Source organism: Artemia franciscana, chromosome 13 (genome assembly GCF_032884065.1).
Source record: "Artemia franciscana chromosome 13, ASM3288406v1, whole genome shotgun sequence".
Classification (NCBI taxonomy): Eukaryota; Metazoa; Arthropoda; class Branchiopoda; order Anostraca; family Artemiidae; genus Artemia; species Artemia franciscana.
Window position 1 is genome coordinate 16147145 of NC_088875.1, and position 14855 is coordinate 16161999.

The following is a 14855-nucleotide window of genomic DNA, read 5'->3' on the forward strand; positions in this document are numbered from 1 at the left end:
TTTTTCGACTATGCTGAATAAAATGGCTATCTCAGAATTTTGATCCGACGACTTTGGGAAAATAATGAGCGTGGGAGGGGGCCTAGGTGCCCTCCAATTTTTTAGGTCACATAAAAAGGGCCCAAGAAATTGTCATTTCCGTCCGAATGAGCCCTCTCACAAAATTCTAGGACCACTGGGTCCTAGGACCACGATCACCCCTAAAAAAAAAAAAAAAAAAAAAAAAACACGCATCCGTAATTTGTCTTCTGGCAAAAAATACAACATTCTACATTCTTGTAGATAGGAGCTTGGAACTTATACAGCAGGGTTCTCTGATACGTTGAATCTGATGGTGTGATTTTCGTTAAGATTCTGTGACTTTTGGAGGATGTTTCCCCGTATTTTCTAAAACAGGGCAAATTTTCTCAGGCTCGTAACTTTTGATGGGCAAAACTAAACTTGATGAAACTGATATATTTAAAATCAGCATTAAAATGCGATTCTTTTGATGTAACTATTGCTATCAAAATTTGGTTTTTTAGAGTTTTGGTTACTATTGAGACGGGTCACTCCTTACTACAGTTCGTTGCCACGAACTGTTTGACAAGCATATTTCAAACATTCTGGACTCTACAGACAAAGGATAGTTAACAATAAAATGTTCTGAAGTGGATTAACCTGGTAGATTGACTTTGGAATGGTCGAATTTTGACAACATTTTCATCAAGTATGCAGTATCAAGTATATGCATCCAGTAGATGCAGTATAGATTTGAATATAATTTCTAGACAGTATAGAAATTGCATTAAATATAGACTTGATTTCCGTCCGAATGAGCCCTCTCACAAAATTCTAGGACCACTGGGTCCTAGGACCACAATCACTCCTGAAAAAAAAACAACAAAAAAACACGCATCCGTAATTTGTCTTCTGGCAAAAAATACAAAATTCTACATTCTTGTAGATAGGAGCTTGGAACTTATACAGCAGGGTTATCTGATACACTGAATCTGATGGTGTGATTTTCGTTAAGATTATGTGACTTTTGGAGGATGTTTCCCCGTATTTTCTAAAACAGGGCAAATTTTCTCAGGCTCGTAACTTTTTATAGGCAAAACTAAACTTGATGAAACTTATATATTTAAAATCAGCATTAAAATGCGATTCTTTTGATGTAACTATTGCTATTAAAATTTGGTTTTTTACAGTTTTGGTTACTATTGAGACGGGTAGCTCCTTACTACAGTTCGTTGCCACGAACTGTTTGACAAGCATATTTCAAACATTCTGGACTCTACAGACAAAGGATAGTTAACAATAAAATGTTCTAAAGTGGATTAAACTGGTAGATTGACTTTGGAATGGTCGAATTTTGACAACATTTTCATCAAGTATGCAGAATCAAGTATATGCATCCATTAGATGCAGTATAGATTTGTATATAATTTCTAGACAGTATTGAAATTGCATTAAGTATAGACTTGATGCAATTTTTTTAGATTTTTGCTTCCACTATCTGAATAGTGTTTTATACATTTACACATTCAAAAAGTTGAAGAGAAGCAGAGAAATAAAGTAAAAAAGAATAGGCAGGTTAAATCCACAGGGATCTACCCAAAAGTATTCCCTAAGTATTTCGACACGTGTCGAATTGGGCTCCGACTTACAATGAAAACAGGTAATTTTTCTATTCTGTCAAATTTGTAGGTGAAAACGCTCCAATTTAATAAAATTGAGGTTGTACCCTTTTCTGATAAAACTTCCAACTTTTAATAAAACCTTTAGATTTGTAGATATTGTTCATACACACTGAAACCTTTTTCAAACCAAAAGTCTTCAAATTAAGCCTTCTGGAGTAGAATTAATTTTTTTTTTTTTTTTTTTTTTTTTTTTTTTTTTTTTTTTTTTTTTAAATACAAAAACTGTCGAATTGTCGGTACCTTTACCCTACTCCAGATTGCAACAAACAATCAGATTTGGCCAATTTTTAGTATTTTTGACGGATTGCATTCTGCTCAAGGTAATATTGACAGGCTGTGTATTGGTAAGTTATTCTTAAAGGGTTTACTCTTCTAAAAGTAAGCTTAGATAACTCATCTGGTGGAGGGAATACATGTGTTTTTAAAAGATCTACGTTGTTGCAAGGTCAAAACAATCATCTTCAGGGATTTGACAACAGGATTTTTAATAGCTGCTGTTCAAGCTGCTTGAATTTGAGCTTCTTGGAAGAGCACTATGGCCTTTTTGACGCACTGGCAAAAAGAGACAATTGGCATGTTAGGCCATTAAGCATAACATTCAGGTCAAATCAATATATGATCAATATATGAGGGCTATTGGCGATAGGAGTAACCATTAAAGCAGGAACTGATCGGTTTCAAAACCAAAGAGTTATTGCAGTCTTACCTTTTATTTCTGATGAGATTTCCTCGTCTTCGTGTTCAGTTGACTGAGGGCTTGAATTACTGAATCTTGCCAGTGATTTAACTTTCCTTGGAGGCTTCCATGAATTAACACATTCTTCGAAAGAAACAGAAATCAATATTTATAGAGACAACTTAAAAAACTAAAAACAATAAAACAATAAATAGAGCTGTTTTCTAGCTTGAAAGACAATACGTTTTTTTAAAACCCAATAGAAACTGTATGATACAAATGAGATTATTCTTGCAGAATATTAAAAAAAAAAAAAAAAGACAAAGAGAAAAATATTATGTCATATTTACAAGAAAATAAACTAGTGACATCAGTTGTGTCCCAAACAGAAGTTTCACGATTTTTTTTATATTTATAGGGGAGGGGGGACAAAATTTCCATTGTTAGGCAACAAATTTAAATTTTTTAAGACTAGTAACCTCTAAATTTCAGGATTATAGCTCTAGAAATGATATAAAGTAGAGAAAGAAAATTACCAAGAAATGTAACAGTAAATTCACCGGGCATAAAAGAAGAAACAAAGCATTGAAGAGAGAATATTGACGGGAAAAGAAAAAGAAACGAGAAAAAGTTATCAAAAGATACACACTGACTATATTGTTATTTTAGTCACTATATCGCTCATCCAATTCACGCATTCATTGATTCAATCACTCGTTCATTCCAATAAAATGTTTAGTTTACACTACCACCAGATTAGAGCGGAAAAACGGAGAAAAGGGGAGATAAAAAAATCGCATGCAGATAATTATTTGCGACACACCATACATATGCAGTGAAGTTAAAAATTAATTTCAAATGCAATTTCTAAAGGTTCCCTTTTAACAATTTTTCTTGTCTTTTTGGAAAAGAAAAATTATGAATAAGATAATTAATATAACTAATAAGATAATTAAGATCATAATAAGATAATTAAGATAACTCATAGGGGTCCATAAATAAATACATAAACTTTTGGTACCAATAACAACCTGATGATATCATATCACCAGTGGCTATAAGCTGTTCAATCTCCTCTTCCCCTCCACTCTGTCATGATATATATTTGTAGGTTAATTGAAAAAGGGATCCATTTGAATGGAGTCAATAGAAAGAGATGGCCCATTTTGGTCACCATGTCGTTCTCGGCACTTGAAGATAACAAAAATACTGAAAGGCACAACGAACATGCTACTTTCCAACTCCATGCTTATGATATCTATAATTGTAACGCAACTGAAAAAAGCTTAATGTGATATGTGATGTCTCTACCGAAAATATAGCGTTACGATGATAAGCAGTGGTATTGAGCTAGTCCTTATAATACGATTTCAGAAAGCTGGTGACAAATCCTACCACCTACAATTCCGGAAACGACCAATGAATATTTCCAATTTTGAAAATTATCACTAATTCTATCAAATCATCAAGGGGCAAAATATTTCCGTTTATTTTACCGGTACTCATACAAGAATAGCAATACATTCATTGGCAATACAGACTTCTGACTGGCTACCGAAAATAATGAAAACTTACTTGACTCTATCGTATCAGTTATTTCTGTGCCTTCCCTTTTATCGAAGCGTCTGGAAAGAAATCCATCAAAATTTTCCTCAAACTGAATACATTCTGTCTCTCTTTCCTGTAACAGAACGTACTCTGAATCCTGAAAGTAAGAAGTCTCTCTTTCCTGTAACAGAACGTACTCTGAATCCTGAAAGTAAGAAGCAGCATTGAAACTAAAAACAAATAGAAATTATTCCGTATAGGAGGCCGCCATAGGACCCGGATAAAATTTTCCAGGGGGGGGGGGGTGGGGGCAGACGCTAAAACAGAAGGGGTGGTTTTCAGCAAACACATTGACAGTAAAAAAAAATATGCTACAAGAAGAGGTGGAAGACCTCAGTCAATACTGAATGAAGCAAGCAAAATAAACCAAAATCAAGCACAGCAGTAAGTTTCAAAGCAGGGTAAAAAAGGGGACGAAAAGCACTCTCAGGCAATTTGATTGTTGCAATATGCAGAAATCTGGGAAAATTTGCAGCAAACACATTAACAGTCAGAGCAGGCCAAAGGCCAAAAATACACAACAGAGCGAGTGTACAGGTGTCAAGAACCCCAAGGGTAGAGCCCCTTATGATTTAATCAAAAAACCGTGGCAGAGAGCAATCCCTACTGGGGAAATAGCAATTTTTAATATATTTAGTCTATTTCAACGTCAATTTGTCTTTTCTTCCCTAATTACAGATAATTTGATGGTTTAATTCTTAATAATGCTGCTTGCAGTTTTTAAGATGTTTTCTTTATTTTGAAAATGGGACATTTGAGAGGTTCGTAGCTTTTGATGGTAAATTTAGAGTTATAAGGTCTGTAAATTTGAAGGTCTGAATTTTATATATGTTGAATCAGAAAAGCAATTTGTTTATATCTTTTGTTACTAAAATTGTGCTTTTAGAAATTTCGCTTACTATTGAGCCGTGTATTCCTTACTTACAGTTCGTTACCACGAGCTGTTTGACCGCATCTCCTAAAACTCTTTATAAGATCGATGAGGCATACAACCAGTCTGCATAGGTTTATAAAGCATTAATTTAAAAGTACTAAATAGTAGTTACTTTACCGTAATTCTCATCTTTCCAGGCGTTAGAAGAGTGAGAGAAAGGTTGAGATGGTTAGGACACGTTCTGCAGATGAAGTTAAACATTTTGCCAAAGATCATCCTTGTCTTTCCTGCTCCATTATCATTTGGGTTTGTCAAGGTATTCTCTGTTTTTTGTTCTTTAAAAAATAACTGGCTATATTGAATTGCATATTGTTATATTCAATATTGCATTTTATATTGCATACTATATTGCATTACATTGCAATATTACATGTGGTTTAGTATGAATACCTTATTTTCTTGCACGCTTCAGGAATCGTGTAAGAGCTCTCAAGACAAGTGTCTTTTTTAAGCGAGGGGAGGGGGAGAATTAGAATTTGGGAAAGAGGCAAGCTAATTTTTCTACGGTCCTCAGAAAAAAAAACGGTAGGGGAGAGGGGGGCGAAACCACACGGGGGCGAAACCGTCCGTTGGACCTCTCGTCCAAAGTCTTTTAACTAATGCATTCAGAAAATCGCTGCTAGATGCCATTCATGTAGTGCACATTAGGCGGAAAATTTGAATATTTGATGCCAAAGACAACTGAGATAAGAGGTAAAGAAGTTTTTATATACTCTCTGGAAATTTTGACACCTAAAGTCCTCGTCAAATATTTTCCAAGCTATTTTAGCTACAGGTTCGTAAGTTAGAAGGATCATAAGAGGTATGTTTCCGGTATTTTCCTCGTAATTTTCATCAAGAAATGTTGGGCGGTTTCCAAAAAAAAGGTAAATTTTCAAAATGGCGTCAATAAGGGGTGACTCCGGACAGTTTTTTGGGGGCGACTCCGGACACATTTCGAGGTGTCCGGTTTCACCCCTTGCTGATGGAAGTATCTCCGAGTCTGGAATTGCAAGTAGCTAGGGCTAGGAAATTACCAAATATTTCAATTTTATTATAGACTAGGAATAGGAACTTATTAAATTCAACTTTCAAAAAACAAAAACAATATTATGCCCCAACAGAGAGCAGAGCTCGTAAGGCTGGGACAGTATAAATGCAAAGAAAAAACACAACATCTCGTCATAAAAAAAAAAACATACAACATACGAGTTAACAGAGGAGGTCACCCCAGCGCGATAATCCCACAACAAACTATATATTAAAATCTATTATTCATCAATCCAGACACCCAGGCAAAGAACTATTTTTGAAGTATGTTTTCTAAACAAGTCTTAAATGAGAATTCATCTTTCCAATCAGCCGCGGAAGAATTTTCTTTGAAGAAGTCTACCCTTGTGGATACCGTGAAACGCTACAAGAGTAGAATGCAAGATCTTGAGAAGGGTAGCCCAAGTGCAAACAATGATAATGATAGTGTTCGGGAGAGTTCCAAGTTCGTTTTTACTCCCAAACAAGAGAGAGATCTTGCTATATACCTCGAAAACTGCTCAATATTGAAACACGGACTAAATCCAAATGCAACGAGAAAGTTAGCCTAACAATGGGCAACAACTCTGAAGCTCAAATTCCCACCAAGTTGGGAGCTGAATGAAGGAGCAGGATTTGACTGGTTTAAAGTATTTATGAAGCGTAATGCCACTTTGTCCATTAGAAAACCGGAAAATACAAGCCAGGCTTGTGCTGCCGGCTTCAATGCCACTGTAATTGGTGCCTTCTTTCGTAATCTTCAGAGACTGTATAGCAAGTTACAATTTCGTCCTGGTAGGATTTGGAATTGCGACGAAACAGGAGTACTCACAGTTTTTCAGGCTCCAAAGGTGATTGCTAAAAAGGGGGCAAAACAGGTGACACAGACCGTGTCGGCAGAAAGAGGGGAAAATACCACAATGCTGTGCTTTGTGTCTGCAACTGGCCAGACTATTCCATCAGTGTTCGTTTTTCCAAGAGTCAAGGCTCCTGAGAGAATGTATCAAGATGGACCACCAGGATGCATTAGCTTAGCATCGCAGTGGATGGATGACCTCGGAAAATTTTGTTTGTTCATTGTAGCACTTCCAGAATGAACTTAAACCTAGCAAAGAGAATCCTGTTTTGCTCTTGTTCGACAATCATGAAAGAAATATTTCAATTGAAGTAGTTTCCTTATGCAAAGATAATGACATTCATCTTCTGACCTTTCCTCTCCATTGCTCTCATCGCATTCAGCCCCTTGATGTTTTGGTTTATGCACCATTCAAACATGCCATCAGGGAGACATTGGAAGTGTCAGTGAACTTCACACTGACGAAGAATTTTCTCCTGGAAATTTGTGCTTGTGAGGTTTATGGCGAAAAAAAACTCTGATAAACATCAAATTTTTGAACATCAAAACATCAAAAACATCAAATTTCAAACATCAAAGATTGCAACACTATGTTTGTGAGATTGAAGAAGTGAGTGGCAGATTAGCTAAAATAAACTACCTCCGCAAATCAAGTGAAAAGTTCATCTTCCCAGAATGGCCTGATTGTGCTGAAACTGATTTTGATGATATAATTATGAAGTTGCCTACTCCTTTTGCTGCAAGAGGGACAGGGCGATCAGGCAGTCAAAGGCCTTGTATTTGGGTGTGACTTGTCTTGCTATGCCATAAAATAATAATGTGAAATACCCTTAGAGTTCTTTTGATATTCCAGTCAATTCTGCTACTTTTATATTATCTGAATGTACTGTTTGAATCGTTAACTAATAGATGTCCGAAAATGCCCCTCATGTGTCCGAAGTCACCCCACGGTAGGGGCGACTTCGGACACTTTAAGACTTCATATGTTTTTTGGTCTCACTGAGAAACGACTTGATGGAAGTCATTGAAAAAAAATCCTAAGAAAGATGAATATTTAAGCTTTCTGTTCATATAAAAACAAAGTTTGTATCTTTAAAAGAACATCTTATACGGGTCAAAAACTCAAAAACGTACGGTTTCGCCCCCCTCTCCCCTATGTCTTCTTTGTTTTGTCCAAAAATTACCAATTTATTTTAATAATATTTTTAATAAACTACGCACAAAGGGCACTAGATATAATAACGTCCATTCAAATTAGCCCTTAAATAGCTCTCTCTGATGTTTCAGCGTCACTCAAGCAGTGAAAAAAAAAGACATACAAGTGTTGCCCATGCAAAAACTTTTTTTTTTTTTTTGGTTGTTCAGTGTGAGGGGTTGTAAGTTTTCTCTTTGGGGTATAATTTTTTTTTCCTTTTTGGCAGCACATTTTTATCATTAAGATTAATCAATATAGTAGTTGCCATTCCTATGGAAAAGATTTTTTTTTGTTCGTTTAAGGTGAGGAGGGCTGTAAATTTTCTGCAGGAGTTAATAGAAACGTATATAAAAAAAAATAAATAAAAAAAGCAAGAAAACAAGCAAGAAAAACAGGACACACATGTAATACCCATGTAAAAAAAAATTCTTGCTTTTTCTCGTACAGTAAGGGGGGCTGTAAGTTTCCTGTAGGGGTATAATTATTTTTCTTTTTTTACAGCGACTTTTTACCATAAAGTTTAATCAAAATAGTAGTTGCCATTGCTAAATCAGATTCAAATGGCAGTTCTTTCCCACTCAACACTGTTTTCTGTCTGCCCTCCACGAAAGATAAAAAAGAAAAAGAAAAGAAGCAAGACAAAAAGGGACGGATCATTGTTATCTATGGAAAGACTGATTTTTTGTCGTTCAGGGTGGGGCGGGGATGGGGGGGGGGTCTGTAAATTTTCTGGAGGAGTTAATAGAAACACACATAAAAGAGCATGCATTAATTGACTGATATTTATGCTAAAAAAAACAGACATTAGACTTAATAAAAAACGAAACTAATAATGAACTTATAATGTATCAAAAATAAAACTAATATTAAATTCAAACTCAAAACGAATAGAAATTACTAAGCATAAGAACTGTTAAGTCGTCAACCATGAATCCCAAATTATCGAAAAAAAAAATTAGTTTTAGGAAGCAGTGAATATTTTCATATTTACAATAATAATTGGGAAGCGTCTGAACGGTCACACCCTTAGTTCTTATTTTTATATATTATGAGCAAATATTCAAAATATCTGATAACAAAGATTTTTTGAAGGCCTTACCTTTAAGTTGTATATTAAAGCAATTTTATACTATTTACGGTAATATTATTGCCGTGGTTAAGGTTGAATGTAAGTTTAGTAGTAGGCATGGAATGGAATCGGGCGTTAAATAGGATCGGGTCCAATCCCTATTTGAGCAGATTATTTTAATGGACTTTTTCCTGGGGAACACGACAAAGGCTGTAGAAGAAAACGGTAGTAAATGGATCAGTAAAAATCACTTAAGCTTACATTACGCAGATGCATTGCATGTCCTAAATAAAGAATTATTTGCAAAATGAACACATTTTCGGGGATCTTTTTAGAGGTGACGGAAGAAGAATAAGTCGCTTAGACTATGAGTAAATGAAATTAATAAGCAGTACGCTTACTAATCAATATTGGCTTTTAGTTACATTCAAGATCTAAGGTAATTTGTGCCATGCTGGAATCGCAGCACAGATAAATAGTGAAAGGATGTGACTGGTAAGCTTTACTATGAGCCATCAAAAGGAAGGATACATTTTATTGTTAAAAAAATACTGCTTCTATACTAGAATGATTAAGAGGTACCGCTGTTTTAACTATGCAAATGAAAGAGCGGTGAATATGGAATTAACAAAACATTATAATTGTACGAATGTTTTGTGGAGCTGTTAAAAGTATCTGAAGAGATTGGTTACAAGGCATCTTTTTCTTCCTCCTCAGATAGCTTGGCATTGGATCGTAGTAGAGAGTTGTTTGATGGCTCATGTCTTTATAAAACAACTAGACCTACGTTGCCCGGGCAACGTGAAGTGTTGAGGCAACCTTTCTCCGGCTCTGCCGACTAAAATGTTGCGAGAGGAACACTTTGGTTTTGTTTCTTCACTATCGATCAGTAATCACAGGATCAAAGGCTATTCCTCAGCGTTGAAAAAACAACAACAAAATAATATCGAAAGAAGGGACTAAATTGAATTTGCAGCCAGTTTAACTTTATCCTTTTCAATCGAAGACATCGTGACGGATGAAAACTCGAAACAATATCTTATATAATCTAGTTGGTATTATAAAGCTATCCCTAACTTTTCAGGATCAAAACACAATAGATGACATTCTATTAATTATTACGAAACTATCTCATTTTTTTACATTCTCGTTTGTCCTTTTTTCTTCACTATCGGTTAAATGATGAAGTTGTCAGCCTATCCAAGTCTTTAAAACGGTATGTTCAAACAAGAACGCAATCAGATATCACATGACCAAAGGCTATTCTTTAGCGTTGAAAAAACAACAACTACAAAATAATATCAAAGAAGGGACTAAATTGACTTTGCAGCCAGTTGAACTTTATCCTTTTCAATCGTAGACATCGTGACGGATGAAAACTTAGAACAGTATTTTATATAATCTAGTTGGTATTATAAAGCTATCCGTGACTTTTCAGGATTAAAATACCATAGGATTAACTAATTATTAATAAACTACCTCATTGTTTTACGTTATAGTTTGTAACACTTAATTCTGTCAGATTTAAAGAGATCGAATACAATGTGCACCAATTTGCACAAATTTTTAGCCCAAAGTGAACAGATTCTTACTTACAAGTCCCTCTCCCGTGTTAGACATCAAGTTCACCGGAAACAAATAAATGGGTAAACCAACTAGCAAAAGTGGCTAACCCCTCTTTGCCGAAGATGATTATGAACTAACAGCCGTTTCTCGCCCAAAGTGAGCCGATTCTTACTTATAAGTCCCTCTCCCGTGATAGGCATCAAGTTCACCAGAAACAAATAAATGGATAAACCAACTAGCATAGTGGCAAACCCCTCATCACTGAAGTTGACAGTAGCCTAACTGCAAATTAAAACTTACAAGTCCCAGCATTGTCTTACCACTGGAACCAAATTAGTTTTACCATCAAATACACCGGAAACAAATAATAGATACAACAACTAGCAAAAGTTGCAAACCCCTCATTATCGGCCTAGATTTCGTTTCTGTGTGTACCTTACTACTGAGGTTGTCAACCCCTTGAAACTTTCAATCTGGTATACCTCATAAAGGAATTTTTGTACCAATAAATGGATGTCATATACTTTGATCAGCTCATCAAGAGCTATTGATTGCCTTCGAAAAAAAATTATATCTGTCTTAGTTCAAAAGTTAATTTTTTTTGCCGTAGGCCAATTTTCTAGCGTCACCACTTAGAAAGGTGCAGAGGATAAGCTCCAATTTCTTTAGCAATGAGAGAACTTTTAAAGTTTATTAGGCAGATCTGAAAACATTTCTCTACTGCAATCCCAAGTCCGAAAAGCCGAATGATAAACTCAGCTGAAATCACGAACAGAAATAGGTAGAAACAATAGATGGCAGCATTATCGGACCCGTGCGAAAATGCCACATTTTTGCTGCAGTAAATTTTATATTTATCACTCAAAGAAGATATATTGGCTGTGGGGCCGGGTAACTGCCGTATTTATTTAACACTTATAGATTTTAGTCCATCTTCAATTTGAAAGTGGTCCCTGCCTGCTTGCCTGCTAGAACGAAGCTTTCCACTCGAAAGCACAAACATGGTTTGATGAAACGAAAGCTTGGCTGCACAACTTCAGATACTCCTCTCTGACATAGGCTTTATAACTCCACTTCACTTCGCACCCCATAGTTTCTGGCTCGTGGACAAGCAAAAATCATTCTTTTGGACCCCAGGCAAGAGTTCTGCAGAGCTGTCCAAAATGTAACGTCCAATTCATCAATCCAGCCTGAGGTCCACACTTTCCATAAAAACTGCACAGGTTAGACCCTTACCAGTTTCAAGGAATAAGCTGAGATCGACAGCAAAAAGAAAAAAAAAGAAAAAGAAAAAAAAGGACAAAACCAAAGTGTTGCAACTGATCGTAATTTAAATACAGGATAAAACTTGAGCATTCTGTCAAAGTTTCCAATCAAAGTAATCTTGTAAAACAAAGTTGTAACAATAGTTACTCTAACAAAAGTTTTGAAGGAGAGAGATTTTGTCAGTCAACTGAATTGCAAATCTGCATAATTTTTGGTCTTTTACAATACTGAAGCTATATTGATGCCCATCCTGCAGACGATCTTGAACATACAGTACCTCCGTCCATACTCTATTCTAGATGTCTTTAAATTTTATGTTTCATTGTAATTATTTTTGGGTTTAAACATGTGCATTTCAAGGCAATTTATAAAAGAGATTTGTTTTGTTTGTTTTTTACAAGAAAAAAAAAAGAATATCACAGATGAAAACAACCAGATATATTTCCTATGGGTATATCTGGGACCTTGAGAGATTCGATATACATTGTTAGAAAAACCACCATGATATTTGTAAAGAGCATAAAATGAGGAATCTAATGGTATTACTTTTATTTATTTAGCCTGTTTCCTTAAGAAGTAATCAACCACTAAACCATTATCAAGAAATATTGTCCTAGGTAATTAACTCATCAACAGAATCAAATTCTGAGTTTCGTATTACCGAGCTGAGATGAAACCAACTGCACCACTGCAGGTCCATTAATTTTCTTTATTTTAGAATGAGAAAGTCAATACAGTCAACGAAGCCTTGGACATGCTTGTAGTCAAAGAGCCTTTAGTTGGATATATTGATCCAAAGAGTAAAAAGGAGATAAGTGCCTCTCGCCAAACGACACTTGAAGCACTTCCCCCTATTTTGATGCTCCACTTAAAATATTTCTTGTATGATAAACACGGAGGCTGCCAAAAGCTTATGAAAAGGATTGATTTTCCTTTGGAATTGGAGATTTCGAGAGGTAGGCCATCTATATCTAGTTTTGAATAACAAATTTTGTCCAGTATATAAATTTGCAAAGATAGTGCTCCAGTTTCCTACAGATTTCAACAGTTTGGGTGAAAGATACTTTTTCTGAATTATAAAGGTGTATTTTCTGGTTAGGAGTGCAGACATGAAAAACACACAAAAAAAGTAATTTGATGTTAATGAAGTAGTATTTTCTGTTTCAATGTAGCTTCCTTTTGAATATGTGAAAACTTACACAGGGGGTCAGTATTGCCACTTTCTAAGAAATTCGTCCTTTATAGTAGGCTGAACTATTGGAGTCATGATAATTTTAGTACATATTACACCCCTTCGGCTTATACATATATATATATATATATATATATATATATATATATATATATATATATATATATATATATATATATATATATATATATATATATTTATTTATATATATATATATATTTATTTATATATAATATAAATAAATATATATATATATATATATATATATATATATATATATAAAACTTCTTAGTTATAATGACGAGGTATTTGGGTTATTGCCTCGTCGGTTTTATTAGAAATATTCTTTTAGTATTTAATTTGATATTATCCGAGATACCTTACAGTTATTTAGCACTATTGACGCTTGCAACTATAAATTATATCTCATCAGAAAGGTTTTTGTTACTTCCCAGACTTTGGTAGATACTAATTTCCGGCTTCTACTTTATTATATATAGTGACAAAACTATACTATACTTTATAGTGTATACTATACTTTATAGTATATATACTTTATAGTGACTAAATTTTACGGATTTTATTTGCAGCTGCAGTAAGATTTTAATGTGATACTCCAAAAGGCGTAAAAATACCTAATACGATTGTAAATTAGTTTAACCGTCCGACTTTTGCAGGTATATTCTCTTTATTATATTCCATTCAAAGTTATAAACGTAAGCTAAAAACGTAATTATTGGTACTTATAGAGGATATTTGCCAGATACATTGAGAAAAACTAAGGCAATTCTTACAATAAATTAGAGATGATTATGCAAGTCAATTTCACATGATATTGTTAGTTAACTTGTAGAACCAAGAAATTCAAAATAAAAAAAGATCTGCCCCTGGACCCAATCTGGAATCATATACATGAAAGCCGCAATTTTCAAATATAGCGTAAAGAGTGGAGCGTTGAGGAGGGAACAGCCCCTTTCATATACGGAGTAATTTCTGCTCGTTTTAAGTTTTAATGTCGCTTCTTACTTTACGTAAAAAAATCACAAAGGAGTAGAATAAATAGTTGAAGTTACTAAAAATACTTTAGCGTAAAGAGCGAGGTATTAGGAAGAGGTGAACCCCGTATATGTGTAATAGTTTCTGTTCGTTTTAATACTGCTCCTTACTTTCAGTTGAAAAAGCTTTTTCATATTTATTTTCTCTCTTTTCTTAAAAAATAGTAGAAAATCCTGCGCCCCTTTCATGGAAATTCTCTTCCCCCATGAAATTCCACATGACAAATCCCTCCATGGAAAGTTCCTCCCAAATAAACCCCCCCCCCAACGAAAAAATTCCCCCGAAAACGTCTGTACACTTCCCAATAACCATTACTAGATGTAAACACTGGTCAAAGTTTGCAACTTGCGGCCCCTCCCAAGGGGACTGTGAGGAGGTAAGTCCCCAAAGACATAGTTATTAGGTTTTTCGACTATGGTGAATAAAATGGCAATCTCAGAATTTTGATCAGGTGACTTTGGGAAAAAATGAGCGTGTGAGGGGACCTAGGTGTCCTCCAAATTTTTGGTCACTTAAAAAGGACACTAGAACTTTTATTTTCCGTCCAAATGAGCTCTCTCGTGAGATTCTAGGACTACTGGGTCGATACGATCGCCCCTGAAAAAAAAAAAAAAACAACACGCATCCGTAATCTGTCTTGTGGCGAAAAATGCGAAATTCCACATTTTTGTAGATAGGAGCTTGAAACTTCTACAATAAGGTTCTCTGATACGCTGAATCTGATGGTGTGATTTTCGTTAGGATTAT

The 14855-nt window shown here is 35.0% G+C and overlaps 1 protein-coding gene across 2 annotated transcripts in view; it reads right to left on the reverse strand.

Annotated features, from left to right (window-relative positions):
• Positions 1-14855, reverse strand: part of LOC136034589 (uncharacterized) — a 134620-nt gene that overhangs the window by 31810 nt on the left and 87955 nt on the right. Inside the window, exons 11-12 of one of the 2 annotated variants that reach the window (XM_065715854.1) lie at positions 3934-4111; positions 2389-2502 (exon numbers count right to left, since the gene is read on the reverse strand). In XM_065715854.1, coding sequence (XP_065571926.1) covers positions 2389-2502; positions 3934-4111 — 292 coding nt within the window. The remainder of the gene's footprint in view (positions 1-2388; positions 2503-3933; positions 4112-14855) is intronic. The other variant, XM_065715855.1, reaches the window with a different exon arrangement.